The sequence below is a fragment of the Triticum urartu genome, chromosome 6A, assembly GCF_056163025.1.
Source record: "Triticum urartu cultivar PI428250 chromosome 6A, HENAU_Tu73, whole genome shotgun sequence".
Classification (NCBI taxonomy): domain Eukaryota; kingdom Viridiplantae; phylum Streptophyta; class Magnoliopsida; order Poales; family Poaceae; genus Triticum; species Triticum urartu.
The window spans coordinates 566,048,656-566,076,644 of NC_141878.1; the positions used below are offsets into that span (position 1 = coordinate 566,048,656).

Consider the following 27,989-nt stretch of genomic DNA (forward strand, 5'->3'; position numbering starts at 1 on the left):
GGTAAGTGTCCGTGTACATGCGTATGCATGGCTTGCATGCCATAGCATTGGTTTGTGTTCGGGTCGGCTTAATTAGTTCACCAAGCCTAGTTACGAGTCAGCGGTTGAGTTTAGGTTGCGGCTATATATATATATATATATATATATATATATATATATATATATATATATATATATATATATATATAAGCAACACGAGTCCATGGTTTTAAATGTCAAAATGTTGATAAATAAAGAAAATGAAAGGAAGGCGCGATACCAGTCCTTTCCTAGAAGCTCTTTTTACTGCATATGTTCTTGGTTTGTTGATGTGATTGATCCATGGGTGAAAGCCAATAGAAGATGTAGCTGCAGCAGGGAAGTTAGAGATAAATGTAGGCCTACACTTAGCAATATGATATATTTTAGAGATGAGCATTCAGAGGCTTTGTCGAACAACAACTGCATGTAGACTCGGTTTGAATTGAAACCTATTTGGTTAAAACCAACGTTTTGGCACCGCGACCGGACTGTACAATTTTCACCCAAGTGCACCTCTGAGCTATTCTCAGAAGTAAGCACAGAAGGTTTGATATCCAGACCCATTGTGTCAACCGAACCATGCAGAGCTGTGGCATTTCTGATTACTGCAACTGTGGCTTGATGCACTCTTGTTTAACATCCACCGATGCTGGGAAACAAGGATGGCATACTCTGGAATTGCGCCAAGTCCACGACCCGATAGACATGGTTTTGTAGAACCAACTGATGATCGCTCAACAAACACATCTGGCCTCTTTTCTATCAGTGACTCGGCTGCTGCATCAGCAACGTTTTGGGTCAATAAGTTGTCCGCGTCTGCCTTTTCTATTAGTGACACCGCTACTGTATCATCAACATTTTGGTTGGGTCGATGAGTCCTCCGTCTTGCGTATGTTAGTTTGTCGGAGAGATGCACAGATGCCAGCACAACCCACTGTCAGCATCAATCATTCTCGAACGTTGGAGGCGGACGTTTGGTCTATGGAAACATCTACACCTTATATGGAAAAAAATTAGTAATTCAACAAAAAGTCAAAAAATTCTGAAAATATTTTTTGACATAAACTTGACCCTCCATTGTACTCGTGAGAAAAATTCCACAAAAAGAAAATCGCCCTTTGACCTCTTTTTAAAAAAGAGAAATTTTTGGCCAAAATAGCGTGAATAGTGACCTATAATAGCAAATGAATTTGGTCTTTTTCGCTGTGAAGTCAACGTTGGTTTTTTTTCGTGAAAAATTATACACTAGTGCAAAAGTAAGTCAAGTTTATTCTAAAAATAGTTCTTACATATTTTGACTTTTTATTTAGTTATTAAAAAAATCCCGATATAGGTTTATCTACAACCGGGAACCGAAGTTTATTTCCCTTCCAACGTTGTGCTAATTAGCTCCGTGAGTTCATCACATTGTTCTGCTTTAACAGATGTCACTAGATCCACCATAAAGTTAATAATTTTAAACAGAAATTCGCTCATATTTAACAAAAGTATTCCGGACAGCGAAGAGAAAAGTATACAGGAAGTGTGCACTGTCAAGGAAAAAAAACGGGAAGCGTGGCCTCCTGCCGGGCCGGGCCCGTCCGGCACGGCCTTTTGCCTCCCTTCCTTACCCACCTACGTGTTTCTTTCTTAAGCCCCAAGAAGAAGAAGAAGAAAAAGAGGCACGGACGGCCACCGCGCGGCCGCCGTCGACACATAAAACCCACCCGCCGGAGCCGGACCGACCGCCCGCGGCGCACACACCAAGACGACAGTCGGCAGCGGCGCTTCCCCCCTTCAACAATCTACTTCCTCGTTTCCGTCCAGGCAAGTTTCTCCGGCTTCGATCCCCGCACGCATCTCTGTTTAGTCCCCGCGGTCGGGCGTCCGTGCGGGCTCTGCAAATATACTCGGTTTAGTCTTTTTGTTGTTCGCTTTTTTGTGTTGATTTAGGCCTTCGAGTAGCGGAGCAGGATCTTCGTGGTTATCTCTGCTCATTCGAGTAGCGGAGCAAGATTTGCTCCATGGTTTAGGCCTTCAGGCGGGCGGTTTCTGAAAAGAAATTCAGATAGCCGATTTCTCATACTGTAGGAGTAGTTATCATCAAGATCTGGAATTTAATCCGGAGGCTTGACGCTTGCACCTTGGTGCATGAGATCAGGTTATTATCTCATCTCCCTGTTGCGTCCATTTGCTGCACCGAAATGATCAGATAAAATTTGCGGGAAATATTATCAGTTTTTGTTCGTCAGCAAGTTCAGAGGACAACATAATATTTCTGCTACATATGATCCTAGTGTGGAGTGCTCGGCCTTTACTAGCTGTAATCTTTTGTGGCTTGTGGAGGTTGTAGTGAGTAGTCTTTCCAGTGTTCCCCGTTGTATCGTTCTGACCGTTGTAAGTTGGTTTGTCTGCTGTAATTCCTGGCCGGTTGATGGCTTTGTTAATTCAAAGCCGGGCTCTTCGCGAGCCTTCGTTCTAAAAAAAAAAATCAATGGAGACTGAAGTGAATTTTCTCTTTTCCCCGCCCCCCAATTTGCAGGTCATACCCGAGTTGCTGCTGCTGAAATGGGTAGCACGGAAGCCCCAACGCCCGTGCAGGCACCTGTGTGCTCCATTGTGAACGAAGGCCCACCAGCTCCAGCTGCTTGCTCCATTGTGAACGAAGCCCCAGCTCCTGCCACTGACTCCAAGCCCAAGAAGAAGATATGCTGCGCTTGCCCCGACACCAAGAGGCTGAGAGACGAGTGCATCGTCGAGTACGGGGAGTCTGCGTGCACCAAGTGGATCGAGGCTCACAAGCAATGCCTCCGTGCCGAGGGCTTCAAAGTCTGATTCTTCTCTTGTACCCTGATCATGGATGTTGCAGAACATGCTATTTGAGATTCCGTCAGAGGAGTTGTCTTGTTTTTCAATGCTGTGCCTGTATGGTTTAATGGTTAGCGAGCTTGATGCCTGTTTCCATGGGAAATAAATTACTGATACTACATGAGAAATTTTCTTGGTGTTATTATTTTTTGTCCATCTCTGCTTTGTTTGGCATGGAAGATACAATATTCCTGATGTGGAAATTTGATAGTACCGGAGTACAATATTCTTGATATGGAAATTTCAGTGAAAACTGACAAGACAACATCAAGAATATAGACTTCCAAGTTTATTTGCTCGTTGCTGCAAATGCCCATGGTTTCCATGGCATAATCACCCTTGTTCTCTTCTCATCCTTTTCCTCAGCACCAAAACAATCACTCCTCACCTATGAACTAGTAGTTATTTTCTACTACTTCTGAGCACTCTACATCACTCTCTCCATCCATCTTACAACAGTTTTCAGACCCTTAGCTAGGCATCACGCTGCAGAGCTTGAGGATGGCCCTGTAGGTGCCGCCGGAGATCATGGCGTGCATCCACCAGTAGGTCACCGCGCCGATGTTGTCGTGGTAGTTGTCGGTCACCGCCTTCCCCACCTGAGTAGTACATCATCACAATCCACAGAGACATAAAAGTTGACATGAGAATGCGATCCACCCACTGCGGAATGCTGCAGCAGAGCTTTTGAGTGTGGTGCTCACAAGGATTCCCTCCAGGTTGATGAAGGGATTCGGTGAACCTTGTTGTACTCGACGATCTTCCTTCCAACTGGGGCACGTAGTGGCCTGGAGATAAAAGGAACTGAATGAAAGTTACTTGCCAGGTGACACTGGTAATACTTCCTGTCATTGTGCTACTGTGACGGTAATCATAGATTTTCTTCTTCTGGCGCTCTGCTCTGAAAGCCAGAACAATGGAAGGAAAGCTACCATACTGGGTTCCCAATGCTACACACACTCACCGGCGTAGCTTTCTCCGGCAATGTAGAAGTCCCGGTGCCGGTACTGTGGGAACCGCAACATCAAGCTGATCAAGAACTGCAGCGAGTCTTGAGCTGCATCACATCCAGAGGCACATGAAAATTACTAGATTTCAACAATCAAAATCTTACATGACCCAAAAATGTTATATATGGCTGCGGCCAGCTCAGATCTGCTTCGCCCCAGCGGTCCTCCCTCGGCCCCGGTCTCAACGCTGCATCGCCAGGCGTCATCCGTCCACTCCGCCCCCCGCCGCAAATCCTGCTGAGGGGCAAGTGCTCCAACCTGGCGCCCCCGTCCCCTCCAGCGGTCCGAGCGATGGATCCCCTCGGGGGCCAGCCCAAGCTCAAATCCATCGTGGTAAGGCCCTCACCCTCGGCCTCCCTTTCCCCTTCTGGAGATGGAGATGGATGGACGGTGGTCAAGTCCAAGAAAGAGCGTGCTGCTGCACGAAAGGCAGCGAGGAGTTTACTGCTGCGCGACGGGCGCCACCGGCCGCGCCGCTCGCCGAGGGACGCCGCCATTAATGGCCGGGATGGGCGTGCTGCCTTTTTAAGCCGCTTCGACGGCCTCTGTTTCCGCTGCCTCAGCACCGAGCATCGCCGGATAGATTGTAGGGATCCGCTAAGATGCATAGTCTGCAAGCAGCCTGGCCACTACGGTAGAGAGTGCCCGCAGAAGCGCTAGTTGCTAGGTAGAAAGGGGGGCGGCGGCTCCAAGCCGCGGTCACCACGGGGTAGAGGGCCAGTGCACGGGAGGCTGCGCTTCCCCTCCCCGCCGGCTTCCATGGAGCGTTTGCACCGCCATGTCGATCCCTCCCGCCGGGCTCGAGCAAGCCACAAGGTGCTCATCTCCACCCCAGCCATGGAGCACCAGGAGTTCCTGTTCCGCAAGCACGCCGCTCTCCTCATGGTGGAATCGCCGCAGCACGCGGCTAGCCCCCTGTCCATCGGGCGGGCCGTCGACGAGCAGCTGCGCATCCCTCCTCAACTGCTGCGGGTGACAAGCCACGACCCTGAAGACTTCCTCGTCTACTTCAAGCTGCCGGCGCATCACGAGAACGCCATCCGCCGCGGCTCCATCACCGTCGACGGCGTCGCCTTCAACTTCAAGCCATGGCACGAGGACGGCCACACCGTGCTCCAAGACTTCACGCTCCATGTCCGCGTCGTCATCGAGAAGGTCCCCATGCAACTCTGGTTGCTGGAGGGGGCGGCGAAGATCATTGGCGACAAGTGCATCGTCGATCGGCTCGACACGCGCACCCACGAGCGCGGCCACACCAAGACCTTCGCGTGCTGGGTGTGGGTGTGGGACGTCGCCAACATCCCCACCAGGCGCATCATTTGGCGGGCGAAGCGCGGGGCGGGGCGTGTTGAGGCCATGCTCGGGCACTCGCGCCGAGCCGTGAAGTCGCCCCGTCACCTGGAGTATGAAGGCACGACATGCTAGTCCACGTCGACAGGGTGGAGGACTGGACCCCGCCGTCCTCGCGCCCCTCCCGCTCCGCCCAGAGCGGGCTCCCCTCCTCGGGCTCTGACGACGGCGCCCCTTTCCCAGCCGTCTACCCGAGCGCCTGGACCCGGCAGGTGGAGGATGGGCAGGGCCACGCCAAGAGGCAGTCGCCGGCGGTGGCCCCTTCTGGTTGCCAGGGCCTGCAGCTGGGTGGCGCTCGCCGCGACCACGACGACCCCAACGGCGACGGCCACGGCAGCCGTCGCTCATGGAAGGACACGCTGTTGGGCCGGGGCCATGCCAGCCGCCCGCTTGCGGCATCGAAGGACCAGCCGCAGCAGCACCGTAAGCGCAGCAGAACCCCCACCAGCAGGCACCGGGACAAGAGCTGTCGCGGCCGCGACGTGGCCATCCGCGTCACCCCTCCCCTTCCGCTACGTCGCGCGCCGTCTCCGACTCCTCCGCCACCACCGCCTCCTCTGCCCCCACCGCCTCCATCGGGGGCCTGCCGCGTCCGGGACCCGGTCGCGGAGTTCTTCCAGGGCGAACCAGCAAAGCTGTCCCTACCCACGCGTGTCGACCACTGCCGCTGCGAGCTAGAGGCGGCCATCTCCGACGCGCTGGCAACCCCTCTCGAGTTTGATGGTGGGCCCGCCAACGCTCTCCAGGCTGGCAGCAAGGTCAACGGGGGCCGGCTGCATGCATGCAAGCGGATTCCATCCAAGCATGCCGCACGACCCCTCCCACGGCCACCATCGCCACGCAGCTCGGCGCAGTCACTCACCAGGTCCAGCAGCTGCAGCTCGGCATCGATGGCTCCGCAGCCCGACAGCTCTTCACTGATGCTCCGCCGCCCCTCCTCGCAGCCGCGCCACCGCCCCTCCGCCCCTCCAAAGACACGGGCCCCGTCCGCTCCGGTCAGGCAGAGCGCCAGGCAGGCTGCAAACCACTCCCCCGTGCCGGTCGCACAACGGGCCACGCTTCGCCTCGTCCAGGAGCACGGTGTCCTCGGCCCAAGGGAGCGCATGACGGTTAAGGCGGCGGAGGTGCTGCTTCGACGCTTCGACGAGCCGCTGTCCGAAGACGACGTCAACTGCATCGCCAAGCTCACGCGCCTCAACGTCGACGCCCTTCGCACCATGGCCGGCCTGGCCGGCCCCGACGGAGCTGTTCAAGCTTAGTTATGGTAGACGCAGATTTAGCTAGTCTCCGGCGGCGGCTGGCTGTCAGCCAGTTCGAGTTAGGATCATTTGTAATGTCTAGTGTCAGGATTCAGGGGTTAGATCGTAGACAACGAGGTTTGGGGCCTATTGGTGGTCGCTGCTACGCCCATGCTAGCAGGGTGGTGTACCTGTTTTTCAACTTATCTAGTGCATCTGTTTGCCCCCGGAGCGAAAACACTTGTGCCCATGATTAGTACAAACTGTGCCACAATGAGCTGGAACGTGCGAGGGCTGAACTCGCCAGCCAGGAGAACCACGGCCTGTGAGGTCGCGGACTCGCACAGGCTGGTCGTGCTGTGCCTCCAGGAGACCAAGATAGAAGCATGGTCGCCGGCGTTAGTGAAAGAAATAGGAGGTAGTCGACTTGACGCCGCCGCGGTCCTGCCGGCGGACGGCACGAGAGGGGGGGCGGCGATTCTGTGGGACTCCTCCAAGATCACCATCACCACACATGCGATCGGCCAATTCTGCATCACAGCCCACGCAACGCTCCTGTAGAGCAGTAGCACGTTCTGGATTACCACTGTCTACGGGCCTACCGACGACAACCGCAAGGAGGAGTTCCTTGACAAGCTAGTCAGAGCCATGCCACCTGCCGGGGAGCCCTGGTTAATCAATGGTGACTTCAACATAATCTATGAGGCGAGGGACAAGAGCAACCTCAACCTAAACAGGCGGATCATGGGCAGATTCAGAGCGGACATTGACAGAGCTGGGCTGCGAGAGATCAAATGCAAGAACAGACGTTTTACTTGGAGCAATGAGAGGGAAAACCCCACGTTCGTCGCCATCGACAAAATGTTCTGCAACCTGGAGTGGGAAACCCTGTTCGCCTCCTACATCCTGATGGCTGCATCCACAACATGCTCTGATCACTGCCCTCTCCTGCTGTCCAACGCCACTACACCGCACCGCAAGGCAATTTTTAGGTTTGAGACGTTCTGGACGCGGTTCCCGCACTTCCAGCAGACGGTGGCCAGGGCCTGGCAGAGGCCGGTCAACCATAGTTGCCCTTTCACAAGACTGAAGATCAAAATGAAAAGAGCCACAGCTGACCTGAAGATCTGGGCAAAAACTCTGTTCAGCGAGACCAAGCTGCAGTTCCATCTGGCGTCGGAGGTTGTACTACGTCTGGATGTCGCACAAGAGAAGAGGCAGCTCACACGCAGTGAGTTCTGGCTTCGGAAAACCCTGAAGCTGAAGATCGTCGGCCTTGCAGCCCTCGAGCGCGTCAGAAGGAGGCAGGCCTCGCGAATCACTTGGCTGAAGGCGGGTGACGCTTCCACAACATTTTTTCCGGCAAAGCAAACCTACAGGCGACGAAGAAACTTCATTCAGTGCATCCAAACGGCAGGCTGCCTGAAGACTAGCCACGCCGACAAGGTGGCTGATGTACATGAGCACTTCTCCTCCTTGCTGGGGCAGAGAAGAAATCGGCCTCGCACGATCAACTGGGAGGCGCTGGGGCTACCAAGGCTGCAAGCTGGGGGCGGGCTCGACAACCCCTTCTCGGAGGCAGAGGTCTGGGAAGCAATTTGTGCATCCCCGTCGGAGAAGGCGCCAGGCCCCGACGGCTTCAACGGCACCTTCTTCAGAGCATGCTGGCCAACTATCAAGGGGGATGTAATGGCTGTGTTTGAAAGCTTCTATCAGCTGGCTGACGGGGATTTTGGTGCGCTGAACCGTGCCCTCATCGTGCTACTACCCAAAAAAGATGGTGCAATTCAAATGGGTGATTTCAGGCCCATCAGCCTGATACATTCAGTGGCTAAGTTGATCACAAAGGTGCTGTCCATCAGGCTCGCAGGTGTACTGGATCAACTCATCTCTCCAGCGCAGAGCGCTTTCCAAAGGAAGAAAGGAATCCATGACAGTTTCCTCTATGTCCAGAACTGCGTCAGAAAGTTTCAGAGAAAGAGAAAACCAATGCTTCTGCTCAAATTAGACATTGCCAAAGCCTTCGACACCGTATCCTGGGAATATCTCCTTGAACTCATGCAGCAAATGGGTTTTCCCTTGAGATGGTGCGACTGGGTTGCGCTCCTCCTCTCGTCTGCAACGTCCTCCTGCATGCTCAACGGAGACCCTGGGCCAAGCATCCTGCATCAATGTGGGCTAAGGCAAGGCGACCCCCTGTCCCCAATTCTGTTCATTCTTGCCATGGACCCGTTGCATCGGCTACTGGAAGCAGCTACAAGAAATGGTGCGCTCGCGCCGCTGCCAGAAAGAACGGCGAGGCTGCGGTGCACCACGACCGGCTCTGGTGCAATGACCGGTTACAGCGGCGCGGCTGGAAAAATGGCTATTTATGCCAGTTATGCCTTAGAAGCTTGGAGAGCTCGGCACACCTCCTTTGGAACTGCCCCACGTCGCAGCAGATTTGGGCAAAGGCAGCGGCATGGAGGGGTTGGGGCGCGCTAAACCCAGCCACCTGGGACGGGTGCAAGACCACAACGGAGGCCGTCACTGCAATAGTCTCTGCATCATCACCATCCGACAGGCGAGCCACCAAATCCATGATGGCTCTGGTGGCGTGGCACATCTGGCAGGAACGCAACAGCTGCACGTTCAGGAAGAAAGAGGCTTGCGTTGACGATGTGATTAGCGCTTGCAGAAGAGAGCTAGAACAATGGAGACTAGCAGGAGCGAAAGGATTAGAGCCCCCCTTTGGAGATATCACATGAGAGATAAACAACCCTTAGTCTGTACCTAGAGGGGAGGGGGAGGAGGAGAGCCTGCGCGCTCTCCTTCAAACCCGGTCTTTCTTTCTTTCTTCTGTTGCTAATCTCTCCTGATCAGTGACATTTTTATAACTCTCTCTTCTGCTAAATCAATGAAAAGCCAGGAAACTGTGTCTTTCAAAAAAAATGTTATATGATGAAGGATTACCGGTCCTCTCGTCGCCGGAGGTCTTGAGATCGGAGGAGGTGTTGGAGTAGGAGAAGCCCACTCCAGCCGGCGACTCAAGGAAGAGAAGGTTTGCCTCTGCATGCAACAACAAAATTCAGTCAGTCACTCGTGCTGAAAAATACTTCTGTAGGCAAAAAATAACAGCAGCGGTGGTAATTGGTAACTGAGGCTGGTGGCCGGCTCACCTCTGTTCCGTGAATACTTGTTGAGGTAGAGCCCATTCCCGTTGGGTTTGACCCGGTACAGGACGATCTCCTTGGACGCACTGTAAGCCACCGAAGAACATCCAAGTCCTGAGAATTATTCAGCACCCCATCGATGGAAGCGCAAAAAAAGAAAAAAGAAATGTACTATGTTTGCACTCTCATTTGAAGATGCATTCGTTTTCTGTTGCATGGAAGTTGATGATGCAGCAAATGAAATGTGCGCATCATCCAAGCAAAACCATACCAATGTAATTCACAGAGCATGAAGGCAAAAGATATGCCACAGACAGGACAGCAGCAGACCACAATCACAGAGCATGAAGGCAAAAGATATACTGTACCAACTTTTATGGTGACGTAGAGTCGACTGCTGCGTTTGCCGCTGCGGAGAGCCGCCGTCAGGCCTGATTTTGTGTCCTGAAAGCAATAGATATTTCACAACTTTCTTTGCGAAAGCATGCAGAGAAGATATAAATAAACATGAAAACACTAGCTTGTATGGCTTTCTAGTTTGTATAAATAGAAGTCCTGAGCCCAACTTCTACAGATCGTGATCCAACTTCTACTGAATTGTCCTCACAATTATTCAAAACTCACAATAAGCTACTGTATTTCATATAAATTGGTATCTTCTTTGCCAAATAATCACATGCAGAGAAGATATTACTTTGCCAGAAAATCACGATCACAACTTCTACTCTACCCCATAATAATTCTGTATCTTCATACACTAGGAGTAGCAGATTTACAACCATGGATGGATCAAGTGTTGAGTATGAAGGCTGTGAACTTGATCAGCCACTGATCAAGTGTTCAGTATGGAGTACAAATGCTTTCTGCCTCTCCAGATCAATTTTAAACACACTATTGTTGATCCACCGCTCAACTTCACAGGAGGAGTAAAGAAGTGAATGATTTCACTGATCCACACTATTGCTTTCTTTTGTTTTGCCTGTCACTGCTGATCCACACTGTTGTTTCTGCCTTTCTCTGTTTCTTGCTCAATTCTGGTCCCGAATGGATTTTTGGTCTTCTGGTTAATAGGCCTGACAATGAACGAGCGATGATCATTATGCTACTCTGGAGGATTTGGAGTCTGCATAATGAGCTGACGCATGATAAAGAGGTCCCACCTCCTGATTCCTCCAAATTGTTCTTAAGCAGTTGTCTATCCTCGTTTCAACAAGCTACGATGCGTAGTGTTGAAGAGATTATCAAGGGCAAATTTCCAGTGTGTGACTCACTGCCAAAACCTGGGCCAGTACAAAGGCTTCACCCCCCATGGCCGAGACCCGAGCCCAGATGGGTGGCGTTGTCCATCGACAGTTCTTTCGTGCAAGATACTGGTGCAACAGGTACATGTATGATCCTCAGGGATAGCAATGGCACTGTTATTTTCTCGGCATACCGGTACTTATTCCAATGCAAAGATGCCCTTGAAGCTGAGATTAGTGTCACTCTTGAAGGACTGTCACTGAGCATGCAACAGTCAGAGTTGCCTATCATCATTCATTCTGATAGCTCGACTGTTATTGCGGCCTTGACAAACAATTCACTGGACCGGTCGACATATGGTCATCTGATTATGGAGATTAAGAAAATCCTAGCTCTTCGGGTGTTTATTCCGTTAAAAGTAGATCGTATTCAAAATAGAGTTGCTCATAGTCTAGCTAATATTGGTCATTCTGGGGTTGCACCGCCTGTTGATTGCACCGAGTTTCAGATGTTGTTTTAGAGTTTGTATTAGCAGACTGTAACACTATTTCTAAGTAATAAAACCCATGCTTTACCTCGCAAAAAAAGTAATTTCACATCAGTTTCACAGGAGGAGTGCCAACAGAGACAATGGTCCCGGGAGCTGCGCTCGGAAGCGTGCCGGGAAGGTTGAGGCCCGACGGCGGCTGCGCTTGGGAAAGCTGCCGATGGTGAAGACGGGAAGGAGGAAGGTGGAGATGGGGTGATTAGTGCGAGAATTATACATAATACTAAACCTGACTAGGATCCTTTTACCTGGTTTTTTTTGACTTTTTCCTATCAGTCAAAAACCAGCCAATGGGAGTCCGACACGCTAATTACTGGGTGATGCGGGCGTGTGCACCTCGGGTGGACCTAACGATTATGCATGGAAGGGTGCCAATCCTTTTGTCTAGCGCTTGTGGTTGGAGTTGCTCACGTGTTGACCGGATCTGGTGGGATGGTTTGTTAGTTTTTTTTGATTGGTTGATGCATGTTGGGGATGGACACGTGACGTGCCTACGTGGTTGCATGCGGTTTTGCATGTGATGATAATAGTCGGTGCCGCTTAATTCGTTGGCACTCGAAATTTCTTGGCGCCGCTATAATCGTGCCCTCCAGAAGGATCAGGTAAAATACCCCACCGCTTTATGGTCCTATAAAAGCTCAACTTCCTCCGTTGCAGCTTCCTCATGTTGTTGCATCTTCTTTCCTAATTCTCGGCCTCTTTTACCGGTACAATTGACGCCCCATCTCTTCATCACGACCACCCAACCACATCCCTTCATCACGACCACCCAACCATGGAGGAGCCTCTTCTCATCACCTGCCCCTCCTTCCTCCCGGCGGTGCTCTCCTCCCCTTGTCGGCGCAGCGTGGACGGCCATGGAGCTCATTTGCCCTTAAGCGCGCGGTCTAGCCATGGCGACTACGACTGATGGACCAGTTCCTGGAAAGCAATCACGCGCGGAGCTGCATGTACCAGAGGAGTGCGGTGGCGACGGCGAGCACGACGGCGAATACGGAGCAGAGCACGAGAAAGAGGCCTTTCGGTCATACGGCCGCGGCGGCAGCGACCAGGTCGTGGCCCTGGCTCGCGAGCCGGCAGTCGCTGGAGTCGGAGAACTTAACCAGCGGCGGCGAGTTAAGCGCGTGATCCCGCACATCAGCCGCGTCCAACTTGACGAGGAGCAGCGATGGTGGGAGTGTCGCCGTGCCTGGTCCAACCAATGATGAGTCGCCTCCAAGCAATGTGTGAAACCGCGACCATGCCTGGGCGCCCGGCCGTCCCAAGCCTGGACGCCTCCAACGTGCGAAGCCGCGGACCACGTGGTTGCGCGCTATCTAGCCGTCCCCGTGGTCGGTCGTCACCTCCACGCGTTCACTGTGGCCCGCTGGAGCTGCAGCCGTGGCTCAGCGCAGGAACAACCGCGTCGCCATCACCACGGGCGCTGCCTCCGGAGATTGACCACTCGCGACTCGCATGGCTTTTCTCCGCTATTGACTCGCGTCGTTTCTTCAGTGAAACTATGCGCGTCGACGGTAGCCGCCACAACCATATGGAAGCTCCGCAGGCAGCTCTAAGCCCTTACAATGAGAGGTGCTTAGAGAAATAAATCAGTATTTTTTAAGCACCGGTGCTTATTTATACAGGATAGACGCTTAACTAAGCGTCTTTTCTATAGAAATAGGCATAAGTGCTTCAGAAAAACCTGGTTTATTTTTCTAATCACCTTCCTAAGCATCTCCCATTGTAAGAGGAGCGTCCGGGCGCCGGGAATGTGGTGGGAGGTGGACCACCGCGCTCAATGCACGGTTCATTAGCTGTTTAAGTCAACGACTGATTTACTATACTCTGGTGAGCTTTGATCCATATGCTACTTTCAGACTTTCTGCTGGGAACCTAGCTAGCCCATACAGTATGCAAACAAGTATATCTCAAATTCCCATTATGCAGTTTAAATTATGTTAACTATTAGTCATACCTTTTACACCTGCCCACAGATCGCCAAAGAATATTTTTCGGTTTTTTTAGGCCTTTTGGAGGCTCTGTGTGCATCTATGGCTTCCTAAGTTCCTAACCGACATCGATATGCTCATGTACGGTACATAACCATGTCTTTTTCGATCTCCATCTCGCTTCAAAAGATTGCCCTTTTTTATTGCCGTTGCATATGTCTGAACTGAGTTGTTCTGTTTTTTCATTGTATATAAACATTCATGGTGAATAGGTCTGTGTATATAATCCTCTTTTGAACTGCACATGTACTCACCTTTTTGTCGTGACATAAATTGCAGAAAAACTGTCCACCTTTATTTCCATGTCAATAGAACTTACCTAAGAGCATCTTCAACGGCCGCACAAAAATTTGGCGCCCAATAAAAGTTATAGCGCGCCACTTTAGCACTTTTAGTGCGCCGGGACCAACATCGTTTTTGCAGACGTCCAAAAACGCGCGCACAAATAGCACACAGTGCAAATCATGAAGCGCGCAATCCGGAATCCAAAATATGCTGCGCGCGATAGCATTTTTCAGCGCACACCCAAAAACTTTTAGATCTGTTGGAGCTGTGCGGCGCCCAAAAAAACAAAATTTTAATGCGCGGAGCTCTTTTTGGGCGCCTGTTGGAGATGCTCTAAGTACATACTCCCTCCGTAAAGAGATATAAGATTGTTTAGATCATTATTAAAGTAGTGATCTAAACATTCTTATACTATTTTAAAGAGGGAGTATATTTGTTTAAAAAGGTATTTTTTTCTTAAGTTAATATGAGCATGACTTTTCTTAGAGGCTGAAGCATACTAAGAATATATCTGGTTGAATTTATGCATGTACTTTGATTTTGGGTTGATTTATGAGGGTGTTTCATTCATATGAATATATGTAATCACTAATTGAGGTATATATCAATTTCTTGCAGGAAAATATCTTTTCCATATATGAATATGTAATCGCTGATCGAGCTATTTCTTGGAGGAAAATACTGCTAAGAGGATATGATTACCTGAGTGCATTAAGGACAAGGATACCAACAATTTGAACTTGATATCCAAGAGGTCTTCCCTTTGCACCCAGAACATGTCACTCTCTAACAAATTAACATGCAGCAGGAAGTCGTGCTTCCATGCTGCAAAAACTCAAGTTAGATTTTTAGTTTGCATTGTGCATGGTCCTCCAGATTATTTGAAGACCCAACACGTTGTACGGATTCAAGCAGAAAGAAATCCTAATCCTTGACCAAACAGTGAGAGGACAAGACTGTTTCCAAGTCCTATGCACGTAGACACATCATCTCCTACTCCCATGCACGTGGTCTCATCAACCCCAAAATTCACGTCCAACCAAGTATTCCCGTATGGCCAACAAAGATCATTTGACAGAAAAAACAAATCTATCCCCGCAAGCAATTTCTTTTCTCCTCTTTTATTTGAGATTTTATTGGATTGAACAGCGAATTTTATGGGTTCGCCATTTGAAATCTGGGACAATCGAGTGGTACACACCTTGGGTAGGCATAGTGATTTATCCTTGGATTTGTTTTGTTTGATCAAACTGCCTTCTCTCTGTGGTATGGTAGTTTGGCCGCCGATAGATGCCTGCACTCATCGGTGCAAATTTCGAAGCGATATGATTTGGCAGCCGATGTGACTACGTGCATGCGATTAACGCAAGCGTTTTTGAATTATATTAGTTCTTTTTATTGAGATATTTTTCCTTCGGGCGTTTCATGTTTCATGTTGGTGGCTTCTTTTCTTTATTATATTTTTGCCTCTCCATGCTTACAAAGAGATATTTTCTCTGAGACTGATTTGTTTATTTGTTCACGTTCGCACACATGTTATTTCATTCTTGTCAGCAGCGTCGTGTTGAATTTTTTTTCTGCTGCTTCAGGTCGGCTGCCGCTTTGGCTGCAGTTTTTGGTGTTCTAGAATATTTCTACTAGGTTTAGTATATTAATAATGGTGCTCATGATAGGGACCGGTGCATATTAAAGGTGTGGATATGCTGCGTTTCAGTTTGTTGTTTTCCGTGGTTGTTATATTTGTTTCCTTCATGGCATCAAGGAGTGGTGGCTCTCCCTGCAAAAGAAAAAAAAGGCGTGGTCGCTGTGCTGGGCGTCGTTCGGGTCGTCCGCGTTCTGCCTGACCGCCTGCTGATGCCTGATGGTATAGACGTGGTCCTTCTTGTAGGGCGGTGAATATTTATCGTGGTCTTTTGGCATGCTACTAGGCACTGTACACCATGCGAGGCGCAATAGTATTATTGCTTTTGTTTCATACCCAGTCAGTACAAACTTTTTAAGAAAGGAAAACGGAGATGCAAAAAATGTTTTTGCATTTTTTTAAAGATGATATAGGCTACCTATCCTCATTTTGATGAGAATGAAATCTGTAATTGAACTACGTGGGCATAAATAAAAGATAGTTTGATTTTCCTTTTCTCTACATTTTTGTAGCTCTATATATATTATATCTGAGGTAAGGTGATAGACACAACTCTATAAGCTACTTCACAAATGACAAGATGTATCTTGCAATTTTCATGCTAAGACATAATCTTTTACAAAATTAATCCAATATTTTATCTCTTGGGTTTCTTACATAATGGCGTAATGGTGCATTAGTTATAATTTTTCACATTTTATTTTATTCATGTACACCTCCATTTATTATTACGATTTGATATTTGGGGGGGAGGGGTGTTTTTCTCTGCGATCAATTCACATTCTTAAGTGAAAAAATTATATTGATTTCAGTTTGAGTTGAATAATTGAAATCTCAGTATGAGAAGCTATCACGAGGTTGACCTTGGATCATTGCATGCGACTGAGCCTTCAATAATTACCTTTGTGTTGGGCCCCATTAAGTAAACTAAGTAAGCATATACATTTGCTTGCCACTCAAACCAAAAATTGAACAAAAATACTTTTTTATTGTTCTTTTCTTTTGTTTGAGGTTCATGTCCACTACATTATTTCAGATTGTGAATTTTCCTGTTCTATGCATATATATATATATATATATATATATATATATATATATATATATATTACAGTTCTTTGTGATATTGACCTATAATACATCATCATAGTAAAAAAAAATTGGTAACCTATATGGGGTCAATGGGGTGGTACCAACATAGGGCTGTCATCTTCGTGACACACAACACGTATGCACAACATTCATTAATAATATCATGGTCCTTGCATCTTAGCTTACTAACTTTTGTTGTTTCTTCAGGTTTAATTCTTTGGGGGCAGAATCAATGTCTTTATTTTTTTTATCACCAAGCCTGATTGTAACAAAATCCCTAGCAGTTTGTGTGACAAAACTGAAGCTTTCAGTTTAATTCGGTCCGAAACAATGGTTGATTTACGTAATAAAGTTGCACTTTTCAAAGTGCCTTATTCGTCTATCCTAGCTTAATTGCAATATAAGACAATCCAGTAAGTTGTCCATCATGTTACATATGCAACTGTTTGGGTACACTTTTATTTATGTTTGTTCCCTCATACGCAAGCAGGGCAGGCGGGGACAACAGATAGATACCTTGCCTAATAGTGCTTTTTGAGGTTTTCTTGAATAAGAGGAAGAAACACTAATACATCAAAGTAAAAAAGAAAAGGAAAAGAAAAACACAATGGTATGCTTTAATATAACCAACCTGGCCACATAAATGATTCTTGAACGATCCGAGCAAAGAAATGATGTCCAAACTAGCAACCAATCAAACAGTCGAAGAAGTAACACATAAGGATTCCTTTTACAACGTATGTAATTTCAACATGAAGTATATCGACAGAGCTCCGTATCATTTCATTACCTGCACAAACCCAGCGGGCTGTTGAACAAGGATGCTATGAATTACCAAAGAACCAAAAAGTAATCATGCAATATCAATATGTATTCAATTTATCTACAATGTACCAACTATTTTCATGCAATAAAGCTTTTCTTTATGAAAGATTTCAGCATCGATACCAATATGATTTTTGTACATACACCATAACATAAAAAGTAAAGTGAACAAGCAAAAATAGAACAATTAATAGGATAATAAATGGATAAAGCTGTATACAGAATTTCTCACATAACTTATCAATAGGCGCGGCGCGGGCATAGCTAGTTAATTCTATGAGGGGGATTTTGAAAAAAAAAATAGACTGCACTACGGTCGGACATGAATTTTGGGACGATTGGTTTCAGTCAGACGGTTGGTTTTGGCTTCGTATACGTATACGTATGCGTGTGGGGGTTGTGTCAGGAAAGAAACCGAAACCAAAACCAATCGGAAAAAGCCTCCAGATCCGATCCCAAATTGATCCCTTGCTTCGCACCTATAAGTAGGAATCAAATTGATCCCAAACAAACCCTCTCACTCGTCCGCAGCCCCGCCGCCGACTTTTTGCCCAGCACGTGCGCATCCATCGAGCGCGGAGTAAGATCGACAGATCAGCAGGCGAATCGACGAACACGCAGATGAAGAGCTCGGCGCTGATGAGTCCGGGTGAAATCCAAGAGGAGATGGCGTACGAGGCAGAGACATTCGCTGCACATGCTCGTGTTTGGGAATCCGCCTGGAGCAAGACCTGCGGCTACTTCACGGACACCAGTGAGTAACACACCAATCGACCGATCAATTTTGTTTAATTATAATCGGTTCTGCTGATCACCTGGTGCTTGGAAACTCTTCGCTTGATTCGAAATTACTAGATAAGAGCAGTGCCTTTGACCCTAGGGATCATAATGTGACAATTCCATATGGGGATCCGTAGAACATTTTCGCTCCCATCTGTTCCCGTCTTCCCATACACATATACTCCCTCCGTCCCATAATATAATATGGTTTTACACTGTGTCAAAAACGCTCTTACACTATGGGATGAAGGGAGTACTATATAATATGGAGAATGGGTTCTTGTTTATTTTGCTGGTTATCGAGTGGTAGTTCATGCCAGCTCATGCCTGTTAATTAGAACATTCTAATGCGGGGTTAACCTTTTTTACAGCGTCGCTGAGTTCCATGCAATTTACGCACTATGTACCTGGACGCATCTCAGACAATCGTGCTGGGTCTACTCCAGAAACCTTGCAGGTTTTCTCCATCAAACTCGCTGAAATAGCTGGGGCTCTCGCCTGGCCATTGTCTGTGTATGGTGCGACTGCTGTTCGGGACATCGCGGATCATAACCGTAACCTTCTCTTCTCTTGCGATAGGAGCGAGGCCCAAGAACTCAAACAAGATGTACGTACCATCTTAATTTGCTCTTCATTTTATTTTGGAGATATTTGTTGGTTAATGGGGTGATCGATGATGTTTGTAGGATTCTTTTTTGCGCTTAATTGGGCCATCACGTGCAATTGTGTTAACAGACATAGTTGACATTAAAATCCAACTGAAAGTGAAAGGTCCGACAATGTCTCAAGATAAAGCATTGATCAGCTATGTCGCCAATTATAGTGGAGGTGGTCTTGGCATATCGACCCTTTGCATTGATAATTGTTTGTGTACACTGGAGTTATGCTTGCAGCGTGTCAAACGAACAGTCCAGGCTACCATCTTGAGTGTCCGAGTTGTCAAGTGTGGTTCATGGCCGTTTGAATATGGTGGCCGAGTTGCTTGCTCCTCAGCTTCACGGGAAACGGTGGTCACTGATAGTGGAGTCACTTGTGCTATTAATCCCTCATCTAGCCAAATTGTAATGCTTGAATCAAAAGATGGAGCAATGCTGAAAGGTCTTAATGGTCACACATACCTGCCGAGGCAAGTTGTTTTTGTAGAAATTGAAGGAGTGTTGGACATTGCCATAGAAGCCTACACAAAATCTGGTGATATCGGTGCACAGGGTCGTATTTGTTTCGCGCCCCAGGTTTGCAACATAAGCCAGGATAAATTTGTCATTGCAGATGTTGAGGTGATGATTACGATTGCTTGGTCCCTTGTCCCTACAAGCAAAAGGGAAATTGTGGCACAACGACAGTTTGTCTAAAACTGATAGCTAGGAGGTTGTGGCGTGGAACACTGAAAAGACAAGGCAACACCAACCAAACCTTTGCGCATGTTAGAGTATATATACTGTGTATATACCGTACAACGCATGTATATGGTCAACCGTTGTATGTGTGAGTGCGTGTGATCGTGGCACACGATTTGTGTGTAGTGGCGCATGATCCCCTCGGCCGAGGCCCTATGTAACTTGTATATTAACCCCAGCCGATGAGCTAATGGATGTGTGTTGATTCCATACTTCCTCCCTCCTCAAACATGGTTTCAGATACCCCCGACCAGATCAATCCCTTTGCTTCGATCGTCGATCCTGCTTCCGCTGCTATGGGCGACGCCCCTGACTCCTCTCACCCCCTGCGAACGACGGCTCTGCCCTCCTGCTGCCGCTCCGCCACCGCCGCCTGCTCTTCTGCCCACTGGCCCGGCCGCTGTCGCGCCACCAACTTTTGGCATTTTAATGGCCCTTGCTACATTTGAGCCCATTTCTAGTCCGAAGTGACTTTTGACCTCTTAACGGCCCAGGGTTTTCGTGGAAAATTTTCAGCTAAACCTGACAATCGGCATGTTAAAGGCCCGTGGAATAATTGGCCCTATCTATGGCCTGAATTTGCATCCGGCTTGCTAACAACCTATTATGTAACTGGGCCAACCAAGGCCCGAGATATATTTTGGCCTGTTAACGGTCCGTCATGTAATTGGGCCCATCATAGGCCAAGGTATATTACGGCCTATGTCGGCAGGTGAATTCTTTGGCCCAATTCAGGCCAAATATACTTTTTCAGCCTGTTAAAAACCCATGGTATTTTCTGGCCCAATCAAGGCCTACAGTTTGTTAAGAGCAACTCTAGCAGATCCCGCAAAAACTCGACCCGCAAAACGCGTTTGTAGTTTCACGAAGATCTCGTTTGCGGGTTGAAAACTAGCATGGCCGAACAGTAACCGTATCTAAAACTGCATAATTTGAAAAAACAATTTTGCGGGAGAAATTGCACCTCGTTGACGCGAGTAGGTCATCACATACTACATAGATTTTACACGATCAAACACTACAAACATAGTTCATACTACATACTACGTTAATACTAGTACTAGAGGGGTGGGGATCTGACGGCGGCGAGGTCGCGGCCATGGATGACGCTGTTGGGGAACGTAGTAATTTCAAAAAAATTCCTATGCACATGCAAGATCATGGTGATGCATAGCAACGAGAGAGAAGAGTGTTGTCCACGTACCCTCATAGACCGAAAGCGTAAGCGTTATGAGAACGCGGTTGATGTAGTCGTACGTCTTCACGATCGACCGATCCTAGTACCGAACGTACGACACCTCCGCGATCTGCACATGCTCAGCTCGGTGACGTCCCACGAACTCACGATCCAGTAGAGCTTCGAGGGAGAGCTTCGTCAGCACGACGGCATGATGATGGTGATGATGAAGTTGCCGGCGCAGGGCTTCGCCTAAGCACTACGATGATATGACCGAGGTGGATTATGGTGGAAGGGGGCACCGCACACGGCTAAAAGATCAATGGTGAACTTGTGTGTCTATGGGGTGCCCCCTCCCCCGTATATAAAGGAGTGGAGGAGGGGGAGGAGGACGGCCTCCTAGGTGCGCCCCAAGGGGAGTCCTACTCCCACCGGGAGTAGGATTCCCCCCTTCCCAAGTTGGATTAGGAGAGAAGGAAGGGGGAGGAAGGAGGAAGGAAAGGGGGGGCCGGCCCCCCTCCCAATTCAGATTGGGCTTGGGGGGGGGGGCGCCCCCTCCTTTGCTACCTTGTCCTCTCTCCCACTATGGCCCAATAAGGCCCATATACCTCCCGGGGGGTTCCGGTAACCTCCCGGTGCTCCGGTATATGCCCGATCTCACCCGGAACCATTCCGATGTCCAAATATAGTCGTCAAATATATCGATCTTTATGTCTCGACCATTTTGAGACTCCTCGTCATGTCCGTGATCATATCCGGGACTCCGAACTACCTTCGGTACATCAAAACACATAAACTCATAATACCGATCGTCACCGAACGTTAAGCGTGCGGACCCTACGGGTTCGAGAACTATGTAGGCATGACCGAGACTCATCTCCGGTCAATAACCAATACCGGAACCTGGATGCTCATATTGGTTCCTACATATTCTACGAAGATCTTTATCGGTCAAACAGCATAACAACACACGTTGTTCCCTTTGTCATCGGTACGTTACTTGCCCGAGATTCGATCGTCGGTATCTCAATACCTAGTTCTCATTACCGGCAAGTCTCTTTACTCGTTCCGTAATGCATCATCCCACACTAACTCATTAGTTACAATGCTTGCAAGGCTTACAGTGATGTGCATTACCGAGAGGGCCCAAAGATACCTCTCCGACAATCGGAGTGACAAATCCTAGTCTCGATCTATGCCAACTCAACAAGTACCATCGGAGACACCTGTAGAGCACCTTTATAATCACCCAGTTACATTGTGATGTTTGGTAGAACACAAAGTGTTCCTCCGGTATCCGGGAGTTGCATAATCTCATACTCTTAGGAACATGTATAAGTCATGAAGAAAGCAATAGCAACATACTAAACGATCAAGTGCTAAGCTAACAGAATGGGTCAAGTCAATCACATCATTCTCTAATTATGTGATCCCGTTAATCAAATGACAACTCATGTCTATGGCTAGGAAACTTAACCATGTTTGATTCAACGAGCTAGTCAAGTAAAGGCATACGAGTGACACTCTGTTTGTCTATGTATTCACACATGTATCAAGTTTCCGGTTAATACAATTCTAGCATGAATAATAAACATTTATCATGAAATAAGGAAATAAATAATATCTTTATTATTGCCTCTAGGGCATATTTCCTTCAGTCTCCCACTTGCACTAGAGTCAATAATCTAGTTCACATCGCCATGTGATTTAACACTAATAGTTCACATCACCATGTGATTAACACCCATAGTTCACATCGTCATGTGGCCAACACCCAAAGGGTTTACTAGAGTCAATAATCTAGTTCACATTGCTATGTGATTAACACCCAAAGAGTACTAAGGTGTGATCATGTTTTGCTTGTGAGAGAAGTTTAGTCAACGGGTCTGCCACATTCAGATCCATATGTATTTTGCAAATTTCTATGTCAACAATGCTCTGCATGGAGCTACTCTAGCTAATTGCTCCCACTTTCAATATGTATCCAGATTGAGACTTAGAGTCATCTGGATCAGTGTCAAAACTTGCATCGACTTAACCCTTTACGACGAACTCTTTGTCACCTCCATAACCGAGAAATATTTCCTTAGTCCTCTAAGGATAATTTTGACCAATGTCCAGTGATCTATTCCTAGATCACTATTGTACTCCCTTGCCAAACTCAGGGCAGGGTATACAATAGGTCTGGTACACAGCATGGCATACTTTATAGAACCTATGGCTGAGGCATAGGGATGACTTTCATTCTCTATATTCTGCCGTGGTCGTGCTTTGAGTCTTACTCAACTTCACACCTTGCAACACAGGCAAGAACTCCTTCTTTGACTATTCCATTTTGAACTACTTCAAAAACTTGTCAAGGTAGGTACTCATTAAAAAAACTTATCAAGCGTTTTGATCTATCTCTATAGATCTTGATGCTCAATATGTAAGCAGCTTCACTGAGGTCTTTCTTTCAAAAACTCCTTTGAAACACTCCTTTATGCTTTCTAGAAAATTCTACATTATTTCCGATCAACAAAATGTCACTCACATATACTTATCAGAAATGATGAAGCGCTCCCACTCACTTTCTTGTAAATACAGACTTCACCATAAGCCTGTATAAAAACTATATGCTTTGATCAACTTATCAAAGCGTATATTCCAACTCCGAGATGCTTGCACCAGTCCATAGATGGATCGCTGGAGCTTGCATATTTTGTTAGCACCTTTAGGATCGACAAAACCTTCTTGTTGCATCACATACAACTCTTCTTTAAGAAATCCATTAAGGAATGCAGGTTTGATATCCATTTGCCAAATTTCATAAAATGCGGCAATTGCTAACATGATTCGGATAGACTTTTAAGCATCGATACAAGTGAGAAAATCTCATCGTAGTCAACACCTTGAACTTGTCGAAAACATTTTTGCGACAATTCGAGCTTTGTAGATAGTAACACTACTATCAGCGTCTGCCTTCCTCTTGAAGATCCATTTATTTTTCTATGGCTTGCCTATCATCGGGCAAGTCAACCAAAGTCCACACTTTGTTCTCATACATGGATCCCATCTCAGATTTCATGGCCTCAAGCCATTTCGCGGAATCTGGGCTCATCATCGCTTCCTCATAGTTCGTAGGTTCATCATGGTCAAGTAACATGACCTCCAGAACAGGATTACCGTACCGCTCTGGTGCGGATCTTACTCTGGTTGACGTACGAGGTTCAGTAGTAACTTGATCTGAAGTTACATGATCAACATCATTAGCTTCCTCACTAATTGGTGTAGGAGTCACATAAACATATTTCTGTGATGAACTACTTTCCAATAAGGGAGCAGGTACATTTACCTCATCAAGTTCTACTTTCCTCCCACTCACTTCTTTCGAGAGAAACTCCTTCTCTAGAAAGGATCCATTCTTAGCAACGAATGTCTTGCCTTCGGATCTGTGGTAGAAGGTGTACCCAACTATCTCCTTTGGGTATCCTATGAAGACACATTTCTCCGATTTGGGTTTGAGCTTATCAGGATGAAACTTTTTCTCATAAGCATCGCAACCCCAAACTTTAAGAAACGACAACTTTGGTTTCTTTCCAAACCACAGTTCATATGGTGTCGTCTCAAGGATTTAGATGGTGCCCTATTTAATGTGAATGCAGTTGTCTCTAATGCATAACCCCAAAACGATAGTGGTAAATCGGTAAGAGACATCATAGATTGCACCATGTCTAATAAAGTACGGTTACGATGTTCGGACACACCATTACGCTGTGGTGTTTCAGGTGGCATGAGTTGCAAACTATTCCGCATTGTTTCAAATGAAGACCAAACTCGTAACTCAAATATTCTCCTCCACGATCAGATCGTAGAAACTTTATTTTCTTATTATGATGATTTTCAACTTCACTCTGAAATTATTTGAACTTTTCAAATGTTTCAGATTTATGTTTCATCAAGTAGGTATACCCATATTTGCTCAAATCATCTGTGAAGGTCAGAAAATAACGATACCTGTCGCTAGCCTCAACACTCATCGGACTGCATACATCAGTATGTATTATTTCCAACAAGTTTGTTGCTCGCTCCATTGTTCCGGAGAACGCAGTCTTAGTCATCTTGCCCATGGGGCATGGTTCGCAAGCATCAACTGATTCATAACCAAGTGATTCCAAAAGCCCATCAGCATGGACTTTCTTCATGCGCTTTACACCAATATGACCTAAACGGCAGTGCCACAAATAAGTTGCACTATCATTATTAACTTTGCATCTTTTGGATTCAATATTATGAATATGTGTATCACTACGATCGAAATCCAACAAACCATTTTCATTGGGTGTATGACCATAGAAGGTTTTATTCATGTAAACAGAACAACAATTATTCTCTAACTTAAATGAATAACCGTATTGCAATAAACATGATCAAATCATATTCATGCTCAACGCAAACACCAAATAACACTTATTTAGGTTCAACAGTAATCCCAAAAGTATAGGGAGTGTGCGATGATGATCATATCAATCTTGGAACTACTTCCAACACACATCGTCACCTCGCCCTTAACTAGTTTATGTTCATTCTACAACTCCCGTTTCGAGTTACTACTCTTAGCAACTGAACTAGTATCAAATACCGAGGGGTTGGTATAAACACTAGTAAAGTACACATCAATAACATGTATATCCAATATACCTTTGTTCACTTTGCCATCCTTCTTATCCGCCAAGTTTCTAGGGCAGTTTCACTTTTAGTGACCATTTCCTTTGCAGTAGAAGCACTTAATTTCAGGCTTGGGTCTAGCTTTGGGCTTCTTCACGGGAGCAGCAACTTGCTTGCCGTTCTTTTTGAAGTTCCCCTTCTTCCCTTTACCCTTTTCTTGAAACTAGTGGTCTTGTCAACCATCAACACTTGATGCTTTTCTTGGTTTCTACCTTCGTCAATTTCAGCATCACGAAGAGCTTGGAAATCGTTTCCATTATCCCTTGCATATTATAGTTCATCATGAAGTTCTAGTAACTTGGTGATAGTGACTAGAGAACTCTGTCAATCACTATCTTATCTGGAAGATTAACTCCCATTTGATTCAAGTGATTGTAGTACTCAGACATTCTGAGCACATGCTCACTAGCTGAGCTATTCTCCTCCATCTTGTAGGCAAAGTACTTGTCAAAGGTCTCATACCTTTTGACATGGGCATGAGTCTGAAATACTAATTTCAACTCTTGGAACATCTCATATTCTCTGTGGCGTTTCAAAAACGTCTTTGAAGCCTCGATTCTAAGCCGTAAAACATGGTGCACTAAACTATCAAGTAGTCATCATATCGAGCTTGCCAAACGTTCATAACGTCTGCATTTGCTCCTGCAATCGGTCTGTCACCTAGCGGTGCATCAAGGACATAATTTTTCTGTGCAGCAATGAGGATAATCCTCAGATCACGGATCCAATCCGCATCATTGCTACTAACATCTTTCAACTTAGTTTTCTCTAGGAACATATCAAAAATAAAACAGGGGAGCTAAACGCGAGCTATTGATCTACAACATAGATATGCTAATACTACCAGGACTAAGTTCATGATAAATTTAAAGTTCAATTAATCATATTACTTAAGAACTCCCACTTAGATAGACATCCCTCTAATCATCTAAGTGATCACGTGATCCATATCAACTAAACCATGTCTGATCATCACGTGAGATGGAGTAGTTTTCAATGGTGAACATCACTATGTTGATCATATCTACTATATGATTCATGCTCGACCTTTCGGTCTCGGTGTTCCGAGGCCATATCTCCATATGCTAGGCTCGTCAAGTTTAACCCGAGTATTCTGCGTGTGCAAAACTGGCTTGCACCCGTTGTATGTGAACGTAGAGCCTATCACACCTGATCATCACGTGGTGTCTCATCACGAAGAACTGTCGCAACTGTGCATACTCATGGAGAACACTTATACCTTGAAATTTTAGTAAGGGATCATCTTATAATGCTACCGCCGAACTAAGCAAAATAAGATGTATAAAAGATAAACATCACATGCAATCAAAATATGTGACATGATATGGCCATGATCATCTTGCGCCTCTGATCTCCATCCCCAAAGTACCGTCATGATCTCTATCGTCACCGGCATGACACCATGATCTCCATCATCTTGATCTCTATCAACGTGTCGTCACATGGTCGTCTCGCCAACTATTGCTCTTGCAACTATTGCTATCGCATAGCGATAAAGTAAAGCAATTATTTGGTGCTTGCATCTTATGCAATAAAGAGACAACCATAAGGCTTCTTCCAGTTGCCGATAACTTCAAAAAAACATGATCATCTCATACAACAACTTATATCTCATCACGTCTTAACCATATCACATCACAACAACCCCTGCAAAAACAAGTTAGACGTTATCTACTTTGTTGTTGCAAGTTTTACATGGCTGCTACGGGCTGAGCAAGAACCGTTCTTACCTACGCATCAAAACCACAACGATTTTCGTCAAGTATGTGATGTTTTAACCTTCAACAAGGACCGGGCATAGCCACACTTGATTCAACTAAAGTTGGAGAAACTGACACCCACCAGCCACCTGTGTGCGAAGCACGTCGGTAGAACCAGTCTCGCGTAAGCGTACGCGTAATGTCGGTCCGGGCCGCTTCCTCCAACAATACCACCGAATCAAAGTATGACATGCTGGTAAGCAGTATGACTATTATCGCCCACAACTCACTTGTGTTCTACTCGTGCATATAACATCTACGCATAAACTTGGCTCGGATGCCACTTTTGGGAACGTAGTAATTTTAAAAAAAATCCTACGCACACGCAAGATCATGGTGATGCATAGCAACGAGAGGGGAGAGTGTTGTCTTTCGTGGTTCTAAGACTGACAGGAGAATGGGGGGTAGGTATGAGGAGGCAAGATCCTAGCTATGGCGAAGTTGTACACACAAGTTTTATGAGTTCAGGCCCTTCGCAGAGGAAGTAATAGCCCTACGTCTCGGAGCCCGGAGGCGGTCGACTGGATTATGCGTGTGTGTGTGTGTGTTACAGGGGGTGCGAACCCCTGTGCTAGTGGAGGGGGGTGACTTATATAGAGTGCGCCCAGACCGCAGCCAGCCCACGTTACAAGGGGTTTAAGGTACATCAAGAGAGGGCGTTACTGGTAAAGCTAGTAATAAAGCGACATAAATGATCATTAAGTCTATGAAGTAAACGTCCGACCGTTGCTGTGCAGAGTGACTTTAGATCTTCTGTCTGTCGAGTGATAGTTGTCACGGTCGAGTGACTTCGAGTCTTCTGAGTGGAATGCTTCTGGTCGAGTGACTTCGAGTCTTCTGAGTGGAATGCTTCTGGTCGAGTGGATGATGCTATCCTTTGAATGCTTCTGGTTTTAGGGTAATGTCCT

The 27,989-nt window shown here is 46.8% G+C and overlaps 1 protein-coding gene and 2 pseudogenes across 2 annotated transcripts; all 3 read left to right on the plus strand.

Moving 5' to 3' along the window:
* Positions 1 to 1,644: 1,644 nt before the first annotated feature.
* Positions 1,645 to 2,975, plus strand: LOC147966375 (cytochrome c oxidase copper chaperone 2 pseudogene; annotated as a pseudogene). The gene is made up of 2 exons (XR_015607736.1): positions 1,645 to 1,827; positions 2,543 to 2,975. The product of XR_015607736.1 is annotated as a cytochrome c oxidase copper chaperone 2 pseudogene (transcript).
* Positions 2,976 to 4,169: 1,194 nt separating this feature from the next.
* On the plus strand, positions 4,170 to 5,230 carry LOC147966376 (uncharacterized; annotated as a pseudogene).
* A 12,426-nt stretch (positions 5,231 to 17,656) lies between these two features.
* Positions 17,657 to 19,652, plus strand: LOC125516955 (uncharacterized). The gene is made up of 3 exons (XM_048682209.2): positions 17,657 to 17,993; positions 18,391 to 18,626; positions 18,706 to 19,652. The coding sequence occupies exons 1-3, from the start codon at positions 17,861 to 17,863 to the stop codon at positions 19,369 to 19,371; spliced, it is 1,035 nt and encodes a 344-aa protein (XP_048538166.2). The 5' UTR covers positions 17,657 to 17,860; the 3' UTR covers positions 19,372 to 19,652.
* Positions 19,653 to 27,989: the final 8,337 nt, after the last annotated feature.